This window comes from Pseudophryne corroboree, chromosome 4 (assembly GCF_028390025.1).
Source record: "Pseudophryne corroboree isolate aPseCor3 chromosome 4, aPseCor3.hap2, whole genome shotgun sequence".
In the NCBI taxonomy this organism is placed as follows: Eukaryota; Metazoa; Chordata; class Amphibia; order Anura; family Myobatrachidae; genus Pseudophryne; species Pseudophryne corroboree.
The window spans coordinates 484,114,952-484,135,385 of NC_086447.1; the positions used below are offsets into that span (position 1 = coordinate 484,114,952).

At 41.9% G+C, this 20,434-nt stretch overlaps 1 protein-coding gene across 3 annotated transcripts in view; it reads right to left on the reverse strand.

The window, feature by feature from the left end:
- Window positions 1–3,023: 3,023 nt before the first annotated feature.
- SCML4 (Scm polycomb group protein like 4) overlaps window positions 3,024–20,434 on the reverse strand; it is a 202,046-nt gene continuing 184,635 nt past the window's right edge. For 2 of the 3 annotated variants that reach the window (XM_063919689.1, XM_063919688.1), the window contains 3 exons: window positions 13,843–14,115; window positions 5,211–5,356; window positions 3,024–4,313 (listed from right to left, as the gene is read on the reverse strand). In XM_063919689.1, the coding sequence (XP_063775759.1) occupies window positions 4,188–4,313; window positions 5,211–5,356; window positions 13,843–14,115 (545 nt within the window). In that variant the 3' untranslated portion in view covers window positions 3,024–4,187. Of the gene's footprint in view, window positions 4,314–5,210; window positions 5,357–13,842; window positions 14,119–20,434 lie in introns of all 3 variants that reach the window. The other variant, XM_063919687.1, reaches the window with a different exon arrangement.

The window sequence follows — 20,434 nt, forward strand, 5'->3', positions numbered from 1 at the left end:
AATCCTGACAGATGGCATCCCAACCGTAAGTATAGAGGGTGGGTTAGGGCCAGGGAGGGGGGAGTTAGATTTAGGCGCCACCCAGGGGGGTTAGGCTGCGGGTGGGAGGTTAGGGTTAGGCTGACGCGAGGCGGGGGTTAGGGTTAGGCACCAGCGGAGGGAGGTTAGGTTTAGGCACTAAGGGGGGAGAGTTAGGGTTAAGCTTTGGGGATGGTGAGGTTAGGTTTAGGCAATACCCGGGGAGGATAGGGTTAGGCACTAGAGGGGGAGATTATGGTTAGGCACTACAGGGGGAGGTTAGGGTTAGGCCGTGGAAAGGGAGCGTTAGGGAAGAGGGGGGAACATACTTACCTCGCCCCTGTCGGGATTTCACAGATCGGAAATTCCAGCTTTGGTATCAATCATACTGAATTCTTAATAGCAACAATGACTCCATTTCTGTAATGTTCTTATCTCATGGGTGAGCATGCATGGTTGCCCCTATGTTTTTTTGATGCACTGCAGTGATCTATAGTAGTTCTCTGCAAAATGAACTCACACATTATTGAACAGAAACTAATAATGTCACTCACAAATTGCATGCGAAGTGTACTGGCAGACAGGCTGGCAATGTCATATGCCATAGCACCATTTAGTAATAATGATATGTGTACTGTATGCTTCTTTTGGTATGGTTCAATGATAAACTGACTGTTTTATGCAGACAGGGTGCTTAGGCCGACTTATTTATTTATATAAAGTAATAATTATAATTAAAAGTATTTTTTGAATGACTACAATGACCTATTCTAATAAAAGGTACTTTCTTTCAGCAATGTACAGTATATTAATGTGGCTGCGAGGCATTGAAATATACAAAAAAAATTTCTAGAACAAAAATATTTTCAGATTATACATTTTCTTTTATATAAAGCTGAATGTAGAACTGGGAAACAAAACAATGAGCCAAATTTTCCCTTTTTTCATTTTGGAGGTTAATTCTTTAGCTCGTGCAGAAAGAGAATTGATGGGAGTATCCAATTAGCCACGATGCTGCATTTTTTATGATACATTATCACAAATACGATCATTTGGTATCCTATTAGTGGTGATAAGTTAATGCTGATAAGTCTCCATAGGGTTTATCACGGATTTCTCTTCACCAGCTCTGAGCTGGTGATAAGTAGTGCAAAATTCCTATTTTAAGCTAAAAGTGTTGGGATTTGGTTCAGTGCACCTGCCCCCCTAATGACTAATTAGGCACTTAATTAAAAGTTTTCAATTATTTTAAGTAGCCAATAATGACATGTCATTTTTGGCAATAAAAAATGCAAAGTGATGGCATTCACGGTACAGAGTATGGGACAGGTATATTGAGGTGCTATATTAGTGGGACAAGTGTTAGACTTACAGGTCAGAGTAATCGGTCCGTTTCCACCTTTTTTTTTAAATGTCCCCTAAAATGACCCAAATATATACTTATACCCATTTTTATGTACCAAAAAATTTAATGTGATCACTTATTTTACAGGAAATGAATAGCATATATCAGCCATTTGACCCGATTTAATGAATTAGTTATATTATGGCCACTAATAGACTTCTGTAATGTTTTCCAATATTAGTTTGGCATTTTTGGGGGTACAGGCACATTTCCCAACTTTTTTTCTATGCTTTTCCCATGCGATTGCCTTTATCGCCAATTTTAATAGGATAGGTGCTATTTTTTGGGAGATAGGTGCGATAACATTAGTCACGATCGTGGATCCCGTTATCATGGCTAATAACATACCCCCTTAAGTATTTCAGTGTTGTAATAGTAAAAAATACACGTTCTTCTTTAATACTTGTGAAAACCGCAACAAAAACGTTATCATGTTGAGTTTTCTATATAAAATACCATAACTTAATTTCATGTTCATGACATTGGGTCTAAAATCATTGATGTATGTAAATGCAATGTTTATGCACATCTCCAATGTTTTTAGATTTGCACATGTATAGAAGCTGGACTGCGCACTGCAAACGCAGCAGCATGACTGACATGGTGCTGGCATTTGGGGACAGTGCCAAGACATCATCAGGAAGCTTCTCAGAAAATAGGAGCATGTCTGCCCGTTTCCTGGACATGCCAAAGCCAGTGGCGTTAACCAAACTTCCTGAGGATGTCTGATGGTCGCACAGTTGATCCGATGCTGCTTCATCGGACGCAGCAGCGAATCACAGAAGCCGGCAGTAGGCGTCTTCTAACTCTAGATGCCTCCTGCAACTTTTGCATACTTTAGCACAGCTGCTGCGTACAAAGAGGCAGCAGAGGTGCCAACTGCTTCCATCTTTGAATCAGGCCCATCGTTGGGTAAATCGCCACCTACATTTATGAAATTAAAAGAAAAGAATTCAAATGCAACAGCACAAGCATGCTGTTCCAAGCATTTCAAGAAGCAGAGGCCTAAACATATTAGCACCATGCAGGTGTCTGATACATGGCAGTTACATTTAATAATTCATTTTATTATTATTCCATTTTATTTATAAAGAACATCAAAGATAGATCTCAAATAATGTATCTAACTTCAAAGCAACCTATTTACTGCATAGTTCAAAATGCACATATTTACTTATATAGAATAATCATCTTTTTACAGGAACTGTGTCAGACTGATTAAACTGGATGTTAGGGAGATTCTCTATGGAGCTCAGTGCTTGAAACAATGCCCCCTAATGTACTGACCATGCCCTTTCCCAGTACAATTCTGTGGGCCCCTGCAAGCGGCGTTTCTAGAGAGTAGGGGACCTTTGTGCAGACTCGGTGTGTGGGCCCCCTCCTCTCCTGTAGCCGTCACCGCCACTGTCAGCGCTGAGACTCTGACACAGTGCCAAAGTCTACAGCGCATGCGCAGGACTCCGAAAAATGGCCGCTGTGCCATCTTTCCGAAGTCCTGTGCATGCGCTGTAGACTCTGGCACTGTACCAGAGTCTCTAGCGCTCAGTGCGCTAGCAACGGCGGTGACGGCTACAGGAGAGGAGGGGGCCCACACACAGTCACCAATGGACGCCGGAAAGGTAAGTATAGAAGAAATGGGTGCAGTGTGTGCAGTGTGGGCCCCCTCTGGACTCAGGGGCCCGTGTGCACCGCACACATTGCACCCTTTATAGATATGCCAGTGGTCCCTGCTTACCCAGTGGGCCCTTCATACCTTAATCTGGCTCTGTACAGAATTGTACTTAAACAGACCAAAAAATAGTAACAAAACCAAATGTATTAATTAAAACACATTTACAATCAATCTATTTTGGGGTCTGATTGATGGATTACATTGGAGGAAATAGTTTTTTTCCTGTATGTGGATTTATATTTTTAAATGACCATATTATTTGTGGCTGGTACATATTATACTGTAGTATAGTCAGATGATGTAGATATGCACTAATTTAAAACTGTAATAATCTGCTTTGAGAATGAATAAATATCTGATCAATATATAAACAATAACATAAAAATACATTTTTTTAGATGAAATGTGAAGAGAGTTTTAAGTGACCACCTAACGAGTGTATACATATTTGAAAACATAATTTTCACTGTATACAGCAAAACTACAAGACCTACAGTATATAGTTACCACTCTGTACAGTAAATGCCTATTTAAGGATGGTAAACTGTAACAGTTATGTACCGGTAGTTAAAAATGATTGGAGTTGAGTTTTAGCTACAGTACAACCATCCTTAGAAGCACTGCACAGTGTAATCCTGTGATAGATGAGAGCTATATAAAAATGTTATTTGAGTAGTAGACACTTTATAAGAGTGAAATTTGATATTCCTGAAAAACCAAAGTGATACTTTCAGGTTTCCAAGAGACCCAGTTGATATGGCAATTATTTCTTTGATATTGGCTATCCAATTGTTGAACAATGCTAATTGGAGTCTCATTGCTTCTGCCATACAAATAGTTCAGTGTTTGCTAGTAATTACATGCTTGCTTTGGCAATGCTTTACACTAGCCATCTACAGTAATGTCAACCACATTCAGAGCAATGACTTGCACACCTTTTCAGTAAAAAAGATAGGCTGATATGAAAATTACACAACCATTTTTAAAACACAAGCTTATGACAAAAATAAAAAGGTGTCAAAATGGCCTTTTCATAAGGCAACATGTTACCACTCTACCATGTGACAGTGCTGTGTTACGAACATTGAAACATCAGAATTTTGCTTGTTTCAGCTTATCGATATGATAGCAAAGCTTCAGGGCAGGCCCCAGTTTTAGTCCCAAATACTTCATAACCATGTCACTCCTTAGAAGAAGCAATGCATTGCCATCAATCTCCTATAGAGAAGAGAAACAGAAGGCAGGTCACTATATAAATGCATGGTCAGTTGTTATGTTTGTATTTGGTGATACTGTAATACACATATATGGACAGCTCCTTTATGGTGCCCGTCGTTCAGGCAGAAATCGCAGAAATTCCCCGTTCTGCCAACACAAAGGTCGGGGGATCACGGATTTGCGAAATGGGGAATTGAGGCCATAGATTTATGGCCTGTATTTCGTAGATGCATTGATGTATTCCTCTTGTAATTCTGTCATGCACTTACAAAGTAAAAAAGGAATATTTCCAGACATGTTGTTTTTGTTCGTTCAAATCCCAAGATTTCTGTGCACAATACTACATGCCACAGGCAATCACTATAGATTTGTGCCTAGCTTACTGTAGAACCTCACTCATCTATCTCATCACTGAATGTCAGTAATCAATAGACTGTGGAGAAAAGTCAATGATCACAGTTAAGCAGTGAAATACAGAGTACTGGTTGTAGAAGATTCATTTCTCTTGTTAGTTTTTATTGTTCATAGCAGAAACAGGGTTTTTTTTTAAAGAACAAAATATATTGAATAAGATTTCAGAGAAAAATTTAAGGAACATTTCTCAAAAGAAATTAGCTTAATACAATATGATGTAGCGAAAGTTGATCCTCAAATTTATTTTAACTGATTATATTAAATTTAGAATAGTAAGAGAGTCTGGAAAGAAAATCAGTTATTCTGAAATCAAATACATTTTGTATTGCCATTATTGCTTATAAAAACAAGAGTACATCTAAGGTTGACATATGAATAATTCTAAAGTTAGTATTTTGTAAGGCTAAGTAAGTGTTCTGCAATTGTTAATGCAAACTTGATTACTTGGTATCACTATTGTATTGTGGTCAAAAAGTAACTTACATGCTTTCTGAAAAGGTCAACATGGGGGCCTAGCGATTGTGGATCTGCATCTTTCACAAACCAGACTACATCTTCCACACTCCAGTTTGATGGATCCTTGCTAGTCGGTCTGACTGTTTCCTGGTTTTCAGGAGAAGGGCTTGACGCTGTAATGAGGGAAATTAATTTACTGTCATTTCAATTTGTCAAATGGCACCAAATGCAGAACTTGTTTCATTCTGAATGGAATGAATTTATGTATTACCTACCTAGGCTTTTGATCACATTTATATAACAGTTTTGCACTTTGATAGACTTTACATGTCATACTTATGCTGTTGTCAGCAAGAGAATTTTAAAACATCTGGCCGCAGGAATCAGTAGTGGTCATGTGGAGGTAGTAAAAAAAAGAAAAAAGAAACACACAAAAAGGGCTTCCTAGTTACCCCACTTCTCCCAGTGCATACTCCGAATAAAGCTTTCAGTTAGTAAATGTGACTGCACTAAACCATTGTGTTATTGGATATCTACTATGAATTTTAAACATAATATATAAAACCAAATAACATAAATGATAACCACACACGCACTGCCACACACACTGCATGGAGAGGGACACTGGCAAAACAGTTGTCTGCTTGAAACAGACAAGAAAAAGTAAGGGCAAACATCATAGTGCTGGGATGTTAGCAAGTTGCCTGACTGAAATTAATGCTTGGCATCAGGTAAGAGTCATTCAGTACTTGGGTAACTTACTAAACTCCCCCTAAAAATAAGTTATGATTGAAGTATGTTTTTCACATATAAAAGATCACCTAAAATAAAAGAAAAAGTAAATGTTATATCAAAATGAATTTTGCATCATTTGGCAAACATATACTAAATGTCAGATTGTCCCATCGGGAAACCTAGTCAGTCCCACTGCGTAATTCTCGGTGGTGATGAGTCAAAGACTGGAAGCCAATAATAACAGTGCAGCTAAGCACACACTGTCTGATTTTTTTGGGTCAGTCCGACAATCGGGCTACATACTAAAATAATTTTTTTGTTTCAAAGTTATTGATTTTCTGCCACATCACACTGCATTTGCCCACAAGGAGGATGATATAGTGACAAGAAAACATAGGAAATATGGGCAGATTATTAAGAATGCACACACCTTGGGGTATATTTACTAAGATCCCGATTTTGACCGAGATGATGTTTTTTCTTCAAAGTGTCATCTCGGGAATTTACTAAACTCAAATCACGGCAGTGATGAGGGCATTCGTATTATTTTGGAAGTCCTAGGAAAAAATTACGAATCAATACACCATCGGCCAAATACGCCTGGAATTTGGTAGAAATCAGTCATTTACTAAAAAGTGCAAATCACAAACACTGCCGACAATAGCCAAACACTGCCGTGATAAAATACAAATCGTGAAAAAGTGCTAAAAAAAAACAGACCTGCTTTTTTTACCGTGTTCGGATAGGCATGCACGGATCCATGAGATCCGTGCATGTTTTTCAGTGGGAAGGGGTGGGAAAGTGTTATTTTTTTTTTTTAAAAATGCGCGGGGTCCCCCCTCCTAAGCCAAACCAGCCTCGGGCTCTTTGAGCCGGCCCTGGTTGAAAAAATATGGGGGAAAAAATGACAGGGGTTCCCCCATATTTAAACAACCAGCACCGGGCTCTGCGCCTGGTCCTGGTTCCAAAAATACGGGGGACAAAAAGCGTAGGGGTCCCCCGTATTTCTGAAACCAGCACCGGGCTCCACTAGCCAGATACATAATGCCACAGCCGGGGGACACTTTTATATAGGTCCCTGCGGCCCTGGCATTACATACCCAACTAGTCACCCCTGGCCGGGGTACCCTGGAGGAGTGGGGACCCCTTCAATCAAGGGGTCCCCCCCTCCAGCCACCCAAGGGCCAGGGGTGAAGCCCGAGGCTGTCCCCCCCATCCAAGGGCTGCGGATGGGGGGCTGATAGCCTTTTTGTAAAAAAATGAATATTGTTTTTAGTAGCAGTACTACAAGTCCCAGCAAGCCTCCCCCGCAAGCTGGTACTTGGAGAACCACAAGTACCAGCATGCGGTGGAAAACCGGGCCCGCTGGTACCTGTAGTACTACTACTAAAAAAAAAAACCCAATAAAAACAGAAGACACACACCTTGAAAGTAAAAGTTTAATACATACATCCACACCTCCATACACACATACTTACCTATGTTCACACGAGGGTCAGTCCTCTTCTCCATGTAGAATCCATGGGGTACCTGTTGGAAAAATTATACTCACATAATCCAGTGTAGATGGCTCCTCTTCTTTTCTATTTGTAATCCTGGTACTTTGCAAAATAACAAAACGGACACCCGACCTCGCACTGAAAGGGGCCCCATGTTTTCACATGGGACCCCTTTCCCCAAATGCCACGAACCCCCGCTGACTTTTGTCTAAGAGGGTTCCATCAGCCAATCAGGGAGCGCCACGTTGTGGCACCCTCCTGATTGGCTGTGTGCTCCTGTAGTGTATGACAGGCAGCACACGGCAGTGATACAATGTAGCGCCTATGCGCTCCATTGTAACCAATGGTGGGAACTTTGTGGTCAGCGGTTGACCGAAAGTAACCTCACCGCTGACCACAAAGTTCCCACCATTGGTTACAATGGAGTGCATAGGCGCTACATTGTATCACTGCCGTGTGCTGCCTGTCATACACTACAGGAGCAGACAGCCAATCAGGAGGGTGCCACAACGTTTTCCACGATTTTCCAGATTTATTGGCAAAATGCCAAAACGATTGTTTTGTTTGTACACAGTATACTATAAATCAGGCCGATGTCCCAATTATTGGCAAATTGGCTAAATAATTGTATAGTGTGTACTTAGATTAAGTGTGTCTTTTTCTATCAATCTCTCCTGCCTGTGCCATTTTCTCATCCCTTCTCCTGTCTGCACTAGACTCTCTGCTCTCTACCCTTGCCCTGTCTGTCACAGCTTCTCTGTCCTTGCCTTGTCTGTGTCAGTCTCCATGCCTTGTCTGCACCAGCCTCTCTACCCTTGTGCTGTATGTCACAGCTTCTCTGTCCTTGCCTTGTCTGTGTCAGTCTCCATGCCTTGTCTGCACCAGCCTCTCTACCCCTGTGCTGTATGTCACAGCTTCTCTGTCCTTGCCTTGTCTGTGTCAGTCTCCATGCCTTGTCTGCACCAGCCTCTCTACCCCTGTTCTGCCTGTTTCAGCTTCTCTGTCCTTGTCTTGTCTTTGTCAGTCTCCATGCCTTGTCTGCACCAGCCTCTCTACCCCTGTCCTGCCTGTTTCAGCTTCTCTGTCCATGCCTTGTCTATGTCAGTCTCTTTGCCTTGTCTGCCCCAGCCTGTCTGCCCTTGCCCTGTCTGTGTCAGTTTCTTGCCCTTCTCCTATCTTCTCCTATTTAATTCTGCTGGTGGGCACTTCATTACCCAGTTTGTCACTGCATATATTGGCCACAGTTAAGTATCTGACAAGTAAAATGTCTCCGAATGATTGTATATAAAATTGTCTGTGTGATTAGTCTAATCAGATATATACTGAAAGCAATGTAAATAAATGGTCTATTAGTTTTGCAGCGTAGCGGTCTAAATTATTAAAATGGCACAGTGAGCAATAATATGCCTTAACCTATAACAGTCAATTAGATATCAACTTATAGAAATGTTACTGTATTAAAAATTCTTCTCTGATTGCATCACTACATGTAGCAATATGTTATTAAATAAACTACAATGAACATATTACCTGTTCTTGAATATGTCACTAATGACTGTTTTGTTGTTGTTGCCAAATAAATAGTTGGTGATACAAGTCTTCAAATATTACTCAGCCAAACACATTATTATTGGCAGACGCCTATAAATTATTAGGTGCATAGCGGATGTAAGTAAGGAAGTTAGTCCACATGTTAATTCCAAACCAGATTAGGTGTTATTAAATATAACAGGACACACATTATAGAAAACAGCTGTCAATATGATAAGGTATCAATCTCTCTTAAGCCAAGTACTATACAACAGTAAAGCACTATGGCGCTCCAATAACACAGTGACATGTATATACTTTTATAGAGGCATGTAAACAAGTCCTGCACCTGAAGTCTAAACAGTCTGACCTTTAAATTTGGTGATTAATATTTGCTCAGACATGTGACGTTATTTAGACAGATGAGTCACGCACAATAATGCACTGTTAAGAGACAGCATGTGGGTATAATCCATTTAACTATATACATATATATATGCAGCGGTGAAGCCTGGCACTCTCGATGGGTTTACTGATTACTTGTTGCGGTGCCTTCTGTGGACCATAATGATGGTCCCTTTATAGACAGCTGGAAAACAGCGGCACTCCACAGGCTGATATGATGAAAAATAGAAACTAATAAAATTAAAAGCATCTAGCAATAACAATCATTAATCATCACATTTCAGGCCACATTTTTCACGAAATGCTCTCAGCATTTTGGCTATACAGTAAGACTATTAGTGAGTATCATGGCAATATATTGCTCGCTCATGATAAAGATCACAGTAATTAACTTATTCTTAACAAGTTCTCTAATAATATGATGTTTTATAGCGATGTGCTTTGATCTGTCATGGTGCTTTGTACTAGCAGATAAATCTATAGCACCTTTATTGTCACATAGGATGTTGATAGTTTCTTTAGAGTTTAAAGTGTTTAGTTCAATTAAAGTACTTTTAATCCAAAGTGCCTCTTTTGCTGTTTCAGTCAAAGCCATAAATTCTGCTTCTGTTGAATATAAAGCAACTGTTGGTTGTTTCTTACTTGACCAGATTATCGCTGCACCTACTAATTTAACTAGGTATCAAGTATATGAACATCTACTGTCTTCATCTGCTCCCCATTCTGTATAGCAGAATATTTCAAGTTTTAAAGCTTTTGTCCTTGAAAACATAAGTTTTAACAAACTAGTATCATATCTCAAGAGCCTCTTAACTACTAACAAATGCTGTTTTCCAGGATTCAGTGAAATCTGGCTAATGTGGTTCACTGCAATGTGTGATGTACGGGTGACTTTCAACCTTCCATACACCCTATACTCCCAACTGCATTTTGATATGGGATAGATTTCATCTCCTCTATTTCATATATTGTGTAGTTAGTGACATGCTTCTTGCTGGTTTTGTACTTTTGTCGACAGTAATACACACTGGTCTTGCATCTTACATGCCATATTTCAGTAGTACAGTTTCAATATAGTTTGGCTGATCTATACTGAATGGTCCAAATTTTAGATCTGAATAATCCATATTCCCAGCAAGTGATTTGTGGGACCTGTGTCTTTCAATCTAAATTTTTCTTCTAAAAGTCTCTTTACATTTTCAATTTGACTTTCTTTACGCACTAGAAGCAAATTATCCTCATACACAACAACAAGGAATAGCATCCGTGTATAATTTTGTGGTATAGACCATAATCTGTTCCTGATCTTTTAAAGTCTATTTCTAGCAACACGGTGTCTAGTTTAATCAGCCAACATCTGCTGCTTTTTTAAGCTGTATAATGATTTCTCAAGTAACATTCTTGAAACAAAGTTTGATCACAGTGCTCTTGTTGCTCCACAAAGATTTCTTCAGCTAGTTCATCATTAAGAAATGGCAAATCAAAATCTAGTTGATATACAGTAACAACAAGTCATATAGCGCAGATATAGCAATTATCAAATGTAGGGTACTGTACCTTGTGACAGGGGAGAACACTTCACTGTAATCAATTCCATGCCTTTGAGTAAATCCCTTTGCAACAAAGTGAGACTTGTAACATGCAATTGATTCGTCTCTATTTCACTTTCTACAGAAAATCCATTCGCTTTTAATTGTTTCTGGTGAGTCGTTCTGTTCACAATAGTCCAAGCCCATTTTCATCTAAAGATGCCATTTCCTTATCTACAGCAGACTTCCATTTGGACCACTCACTACTTAATTTTGCTTCTTCTAAACTTTGGGGCTGAGAATTCGATATTGGAAAATATGGGGGTTTTCTTTGTTATGTCTTGTTGCAATACGTGTTTGCTATTGGTTTTTCAAGGTTTAAAGTCTCTTGGTTAGTAGTATTGGTATTCACAAGTAGTTCAAGCATTACACATTTCTCAGGCACTTCACAGTCTGATTCATGAACATGACAGCTTGGTATTTAACAAGTTTTTTGTTAGCAATGTCCCTAGTCTATATCCCTTCCATTCTCTAGACAATATCCAAGAAAAACCAGTCTTGTGATTTGTAATCCAACTTGTTTCTTCTTTCTTCTGGATTATGCACATAAATTTTGCAACCAAATACTCTTAAACAATTTATGGCAGGTTTCTTACCAGTCCACAATTCAGTCAATGTTTTCCCTATCACTGCAACAGTGGGTGAATTGTTCTTTAGATAAACTGCTGTTTGAACTGATGCAGCAAAACATATCTTTTCAAGGCCATTATTCAGCATTGCTCAAGCTCTTTCCAATACAATGCGATTTACACGCTCACTAACACCATTTTGTTCTGGCTTACCTGATGCTTGATCCCATATTTTCTCATGAAGTTCAAAAAACTTTTGTTTTGGTAATCTACTCCATTGTCGTCTCTCAAAGTTTTTAGTTTATAACGCTTTGGGGTTTCTACTAAATTCTTCTAGTCCACAAATTTGTGTATCACTTAATTTTTTACTTTTAGAAAGTACACATCGGTCAGCCTTGTAAAATGATTTATTAGTGTCATGAAATGCCTGAATCCACTGAATGATTCATGTTCCACAGGATCACATAAATCTGTGTGCATCAACGATAATGGTGCATCAGCTCTAGTTGCTGATTTCGGGAATGGGTATAATTTGTTAACCCTTGATGCAACTGTCACATATTAGACGATCAGGATTGCTTATTGCCATTCCTGTCACCATCCCTTCTTGAGATTTTTCTCTACATCATCATACCCTAAATGTCCCAATCGCATTTGCCTACGTACCATAGTCTGGCTAGAATCCAAAGCAGTCATCGCATAACACTGTGTTGTTGGCATTTAGTAGCAGAAGCTATTATTGTCCCTTATTGCGCATGATGCACATGCCTTCTGTAAAGTTGATTTTGTATTTTTTCTTCTCAAGGATACTCATGGTGATTAAGTTACTTCCAAGGTCTTGTACAAATAAAACTTTTTCAATATCTGTGACTAGTTTTGCTTTTGATTTTTTATGTTCACTGTAATTGTCCCGATTTTAGATGATGTGAGGACGTAATTCCTGATTTCTTTGACTGTAATGGGTTCCCATTCACTCTATGAATTGAACCATTTTTTTTATTTCAAAATGTCTAGTGGCCCCCAAGTACATATACCAGCAGTTTCTCCTATGCTGGTCTGCTCTCTTCAAAGGTGACTCAATTTTGTTATAACGCTTTTTCAGTGTACCGCTTTAGTCTTTTAGTCTGCAATCGGAAGCCTTGTGCCTTACTTTATTACAAATAAAGTATTTGTACTTTTTGTTTTTTAAACTAAGTGTCTTTAGTATATAAGACAGATGTTCCAGCAATATTGTCCCCAGGTATCTGCTCCATGAATTATAGCAGCTTTGCCCTAACAATATCAGTAGTTAATTCAGTAGTATTGACTCCAATGCCACTATCATAAAATCAAATTCTGTGGTCAGGTTCTACAACATAGCCATAGCGACCTCTTCATCGTCTACCTGGACTTCAAAGGATACCAATTGCTGGGTAATGGACATCTTAAAGGCTTATTTAGTTATGTCCTTACATTAATTTAGTTTAGTACCGTACAAAGTGCATTTGAGGTTTATTCTCCTCATAAGACCCTTATCTTTGTAAGCTCTTTGAAGGGCTACCCACATTTCCTTTGTAGACGCCTTCTTTTTGATGATGGAATATACTTGCTGTTCTACAACTAAGCCAATGGTTCCAATGTCTCTATCCACCGCATCAGGATTTTGACCTTCCACATCTTCTCACACTTTAAAGTAACTTCATTTCTATAGCAAATTTCCAAGTAAAGTATCCTCTGAGCCTTTCAATTTTATGAAACTAATACTTACACTTTGAGTATACATGTTCACCTTCAATATGAAATTGTAATCCTGTTGTACGTGTCCTTCACAGCTGCAGAAATGGGCCCATAACCTACTGGCAGATTCCTACAAGCTGGTAGGTGTATAGCAGATGTGAGCAAGGAGGTTAGTCCACATGTTGATTATATAACAGGATACACATGATAAAAGGCAAACAGCAGTCAATACAATAAGGTATCAATCGCTTTTGGGCTAAGAACTGTACAACCATGCAGCTCTGTGGCACTCCCATATGACAGACTTGTGAACATGCAGATACTTCTATAAAGACATGTAAACAAGTCCTGCACCTGGAGTCTAGACAGTCTGTCCTTTAAGTTTGTTGAAAAATATTACTCAGAAATGTGATGATATTTAGACAGATGATAATGTGCAATAAGACACAGTTAAAAGTCAGCACATAGTGATTAACCATTTAACCACATATCAACAATTATATGGACATGGAAATTAATGGCAGGTATGACATGAAATCATCACATTAACAGTAATAACTTATACCAGGGACCTTTATAGTCATTAAAAAAAGTCACAAAATATAAATTTTGTTACCATTTCTGTTTCCCTCAAGGTAACTTCCGCTTCGAGTGGGACTTGATGTTTGGCGCCTTAATCCTGCTGATGATTGACCTCCTGAAGACATCTGGCTGGAGCGATGGTTGCATGAAGAAGAGGAACTACCTCCCCCACCCAGACGCCCTTCTCCAGAGTTCTGTCTCATGGGGTAAAGGGAACCCATATAGTTGAAGGCAGAATCAGAGGGATCAACATTGTATCGCTTTGTATTTACAGGATCAACCAAGTAATCTTCTGGTATGACAGTTTCTGCTGAGAAAAAGGCAACTACATAAACACTTAAATAGTCAAATAAATATTGCTGCTAGCAAATCAGTAACAAATTTCAGGAAAGGGCTGGATGTTAGAAAATTAAAACGGGATGCGGTCAAGATCCCGCCGGACAGGATCCCGGAGGTCGGAATCCCGACATATTCTCCCTCTGTGGGTGACCACGACACCCATAGAGGGAGAATAAATTAGTGTGCCAAGCATAGCAAGGCACCGGGCCCGCAGCGGGGTGAGCGCAGCGAGCACGCAAGGGGCTGCCTTGCGCTCGACCTCCTGTCGGGATTGTGCCGGTCGGGATCCCGGTGTCGGTATACCGGCGGGACCTCATACTGATCCCATTAAAACATAAACATGCATATATTTTACAATTTTTTATGAGTTAGCTCCACCTTAGAGCATACTTGCATATCTGACAGTGATGTATTTCAAACTTTTCCTGTCCTTTTTCCTTTACCATGATCTCTGTAGCCTCAAGTACATTTTGCATTCTTCACCGCACCTCTACCTTGGGTGCTAAGAATGACCCTTAGTGAGTTCTTCACTGGCCTCCATTTGTTGAGAACCCATCCTATCCTCTATATGGCATATTTCTTGTAAAGGTACAGCCACAGTGGATGAAAAGATTGGTGCCAATCTATTAGGGAAGAGCTCTGTACATGTATTTATGTGAAAAGGGTCCTGTGTGTGCTATAGCTTAATGCTCACATATTAAAAAATAGGATTTTAATTACCTACCAGTAAATCCTTTTCTCGTAGTCCATAGGGGATACTGGGAATCCATTTAGTACCATGGGGTATAGACGGGTCCACTAGGATCCATGGCACTATAGACGTTTGATTGTGTGTGATGGCCCCTCCTACCAGACTCAGCCTAGGAAACTGTGCCCGAGGAGACGGACATACTTTGAGAGAAGGATATAGAAAAGGAAAATGGTGAGAATTCGAACCCACAACCAGAACAAGAGGAAAGCCATGCTAAGCAAACTTGCAAATAGGGACAGCAACAGCTGAACCAAACAACATTACTGAATCAACTAATAGAGCAGGAAGAGCGAAGCACCGGGCGGGCACCCAGTATCCCTTATGGACAATGAGAAAAGGTTTTACCGGGAGGTTATTAAAATCCTATTTTCTCTTACGTCCTAGGGCAGTGGTTCCCAAACTGTGTGCCGTGGCTCCCTGGGGTGCCTCGGGACACTTGCAGGGGTGCCTTAGATTGGTGGTCCAGGACCAAATTATTTATGGTCAATATAATAGGCAAAACTAGTGCTAGTAGCTGTCAGTCATAAAATATGGGGACAAACAGAAGCAAATCTTGTCCCTCACCACACAATTGAGCCTAAGGATGACATATAAACACAATCTACTTAATTTAATATTTCTTTCTAAATTTCTCAATAAGAAATTTTTGCCTAGGGGTGACATGAAAAAAATTCTGATACTCTAGGGCGCCGTGATTCAAAAAAGTTTGGAAACCACTGTCCTAGGGGATACTGGGAATCCATTTAGTACCATGGGTAAGTACCAAAGCTCCCAAACCGGATGGGAGAGTGCTGAGGTTCCTGCAGAACTGATTGACCAAACTGAAGGTCCTCAGAGGCCAAAGTATCGAACTTGTAAAACTTAGCAAACGTGTTCGAACCCGGCAGAGCTGTAAAGACGAGACACCCCGGGCAGCCACCCAAGAGGAACCCACCGACCTAGTAGAGTGGGCTTGAACAGATTTCGGAATCCGCAAACCTGCCATGGAATAAGCATGTTGGATAGTGAGCCTGATCCAGCGTGCAATGGACTACTTTGAAGCAGGGCATCCAATTTTATTGGGATCATAAAGAACGAACTGCGAGTCCTATTTTCTGTGACGAGCTGTTCTCTTCACATAGACCTTCAAAGCCCTTACAATATCCAAAGACTTTGAAGTAGCAGAGGCGTCCCTAACAGCCAGAACCACAATAGGTTGGTTGATGTGAAACGCGGATACCACCTTAGGAAGAAATTGCTGACAAGTCCTGAGTTCAGCTCTGTCCTCATGGAAAATTAAGTGGGGGCTCTTCTGAGACAACGCCCCCAGCTCCAACACACATCTTGCTGAAGCCAAGGCCAACAGTGTGACGGTCTACCATGTTAGGAACTTTACGTCTATCTCCTGCAACGGTTCAAACCAGTCTGATTGAAGGAACTGCAGTACCAAATTGAGATCCCAAGGTGCCGTAGGAGGCACAAAGGGAGGCTTTAAGTGCAGAACACCTTTTAAGATCGTCTGGACCTCAGGGAGAGAAGCCAATTGTTTCTGAAAGAAAATAGACAAGGCCGAAATCTGAACTTTAATGGAGCCTAGGCTTAGGCCCACGTCAACTCCCGACTGCAGAAAAAGCAGGAAACGTTCCAGATGAAATTCCACCGCAGACTATTGTCTGCTCTCACACCAAGAGACATGTTTCTTCTAAATACAATGGTAATGTTTAGACGTTACCCCCTTTCTGGCTTGGATCATAGTCGGGATGACCTTGTCAGGAATCCCTCTCCTGGCTAGAATCAACCTTTCAACTTCAATGCCGTTAAACGTAGCCATGGTAAGTCTTGATAGACGAACGGGCCCTGCTGCAAAAGACCCTCTCGAAGAGGTAGAGTCCATGGATCTTCGATCAGAGTCTCGAGAAGATAAGCATACCAGGCCCTTCATGGCCAGTCCGGAGCAATGAGGATTGCTTGAACATTTTCCCTTTTTATTCTTTTTTTAGAATTCTTGAGATCAGAGAAATGGGAGGAAACAAGTACACCAGCTGCTAAACCCATGGAGTTGTCAGGGCATCTACCGCTACTGCCTGTGGGTCCCTCGACCTGGAACAATACCTCTTGAGCTACTTGTTGAGTCAAGAGGCCATCATGTCAATTTGTGGATACCCCCACCGACGTGTTAACCACCGGAACACCTCTGGGTGGAGGTTCCAGATCGTGTCTGCTGAGGAAGTCTGCTTCCCAGTTGTCTACTCCCGGAATGAAGATCGCCGACAATGCCATGGATTGTTTTTCCGCCCAGAGGAGAATTCTTGACACCTCTGACATTGCGGCTCTGCTTTTCATTCCGCCTTGTCGGTTTATGTACGTCACCGCTGTCACATTGTCCGACTGGACCTGAATGGCCTGATTCTGAAGAAGAGATGAGGCCTGCAGAAGGGCGTTGGAGATAGCCCTGAGTTCCAGGATGTTTACTGGAAGGACAACTTCTTGACATGACCATCTTCCCTGAAACTGCACCCCCTGGGTGACTGCTCCACAACTTCTAAGGCTTGCGTCTGTGGTTAGCAGAATCCAATTGTGAATCCCAAACCTCTGACCCTCGACTAGGTGAGAAGTCTGTAGCCACCACAGGAGGGAGATCCTGGCTTTTGGTGAAAGACGAATCCTCTGGTGCATGAGAAGATGCGATCCGGACCATTTGTCCAACAGATCCAGCTGGAAGGGCCTTGCATGAAACCTTCCATACTAAATTGCTTCATAAGAAGCCACCATTTTCCCTAGAAGGCGTATGCAGAGATGCACTGAGATTCTGGTCAGCTTAAAGACAGCCCAAACCATCGACTGGATTACCATTGCCGTTTCCAAGGGAAGGAATACTTTCTGAGACTCTGAGTCCAGTATCATTCACAGGAACTGAAGCCTCTGCATTGGTTCTAGGTGAGATTTTGGCAGGTTAAGAATCCACCCATGATCCAGGAGTATTCTGGTTGAGACGGCAATGTTATCCAACAGCTGTTCCCTGGACGGTGCCTTTATCAGAAGATCATCTGAGTACGGAACTATGTTCACTCCCTGTCTGCGGAGTAACAGCAACATCTCCTCCATCACTTTGGTGAACACCCTCGGTGCCGTGGAGAGACCAAATGGCAGGGCCTGAAACTGGTAAGGGCAGTCCTGCAATGCAAACCGTAGATAAGCCTGATGAGGCGGCCAGATCGGAATGTGAAGGTACGCATCCTTGACATCCAGAGACGCTAGGAATTCCCTCTCCTCCAGACCTGTGATTACCACTCTCAACGACTCCATCTTGAATTTGAACACTCGTAAATATGGGTTCAATGACTTGAGGATCAGAATCGGTCTTACAGAACTGTCAGGTTTTGGTACTATAAACAAGCTGGAATAGTAACCCTTGCTGTGTAGATGAGGTGGAACTGGAATAATGACCTGGGTCTGTAACAGTTTTTGAATGGCATTATGTAAGTTTACTCTCACCTCTTGTGAAACTGGTAAGCCTGATTTGAAGAATCTGTGAGGTGGGAGCTCCTGGAACTCCAGTCCGTAGCCCTGGGATATAAGGTCTATGACCCAGGGATCCTGGCACGATCCTGTACAGATGTGACTGAAGAATTTTAGCCGGGCTCCCAACCGCATGGCTTCCAGGCATCGCGGTCCACCATCATGTGGAAGATTTTGAGGAAGCAGAGACTGAGCCCTGTTCCTGTGAACCAGCAGTCGCTGGTTTGCGTGGTTTACCTCTAGCACCTCTGGCGGCAGTAGAAGAACCTCTGGCCTTGCCCCTAAACTTGGCAGTCCGAAAGGACTGTAGATTAGGTCCTGAGTAGGCCTTCCTAGCTGGCGGAGCTGCAGAAGGTAGGTATGTGGACTTACCTGTAGTAGCTCGGGAGATCCATTTGTCGAGTTCATCTCTAAATAAGGCCTCTCCTGTGAAAGGAAGGCCTTCCACTCCTTTCCTGGAGTCCGCGTCAGCAGTCCACTGACATAGCCATAATCCTCTGTGTGCCGACACTGCCATAGCTGTAGTGCGTGCATTAAGTAAACCTATTTCTTTTATGGCTTCCACCATAAAGTTCGCAGGAGCAAAATAATTTCCGCTTGTGGTAAGGTGTCTAACCCCTCAATTAAATTACCTGACCATTTAGCAATGGTTCTTGTAATCCACCCACATGTTATAGTGGGTCTATGGGCCACCATGGCAGCAGTATACAAAGATTTGAGTGTAGTCTCAATCTTGCGATCAGCCGCATCTTTTAGGGAGGCTGCACCAGGCACAGGTAGTATAATTTTACGTGAGAGCCTGGAGACAGGCGCATCCACTATCGTGGATTTTCCCATTTTTTCCTATCCTCAGGAGGAAAAGGAAAAGATGATGATAACAACCTCCTAGGAATTTGAAATTTCTTATCTGGATTAACCCACGGTTCTTCAAACAGGGTATTTAGTTCCTTTGACACAGGAAAAGTGGCTGAGGATTTTTTCTTAATATTAAAGTAAGATTCCTCACTCTCCTCTATCACCTTATCAGGGATATTTAGAATTTCTCTGATTGCATCTATGAGAGCCTCTACACCCTGTGACAGAGTACCCTCCCCTACCTCTGTGTCCACCTCACCTTCCTCCATTTCTGACCCTTCATTATCAGAGTCAGAATGCAGTATATGGGCCAAAGTACGTTTTTGCGGACAAATGGTAGAGGACTGAGACTCTGGTCTGGGTACTGAGTCCTTTTTCATAAACTCATCCATAGACTGCCTTAAGTATTGCGTCTCTTTCTCATTACGAGATAATTTTGTAGAAATGGTGGAAATCATTCCCTTAATGGAGTCCCGCCATGCTGGTTCTGGCCCACTAGCCTGGGAAGGGATACTACACTGAGCACACACTAGTGAACCCCCTGGAGTAGAGGAACACTGTGCCTTACATGAAACACACTCTTTGCCTGACATACTGCAGTAGTGACAGCACACACACAGGAAAAGGTTAAAAGCACAATTAACCCCCAAAGAGCCCTTCCAGAGAGACACAGGGGTATATTCAATTAGGGTCGGATCCATTCCGACATGCATTTGTCGGAATGGATCCGACAACCCCTATTCAATCTCATCTCAATCCAACTTTTAAAAAGTCGAATTGAGATGAGGGACCCAGAGGAGGAGAGGGGGGGGGGGGGGGGAGCCGCGGGGAGACCAGCGGGAACAGCCGCGAGCAGACAGAGGAGAGCAGAGCTACAGTAGCGCTGCAGGAGGTTGTCTCACAGCCGCCAGACCTCACGGCATTGTCCACCCGGCTCCAGCAAGCGTGACCTCACTTGCTGGAGCCGGGTGGACGCTGCAGTGAGCGGTGCAGCTGTGAGACATCCTGCTGCAGCGCTGTGCTGTAGCGCTGCTCTCCCCTGTATGCCCACGGCTGTCCCCCATCTCCCCATGGCTCCCCCCCTCGCCTCCTCTGGGTCCCACATCTCAGTCCGCCATTTTTTTTATGTCGGACTGAGATGGTCGGAAACGGGGCCAAATCCTGACGAATTTGGCCCCGTTTC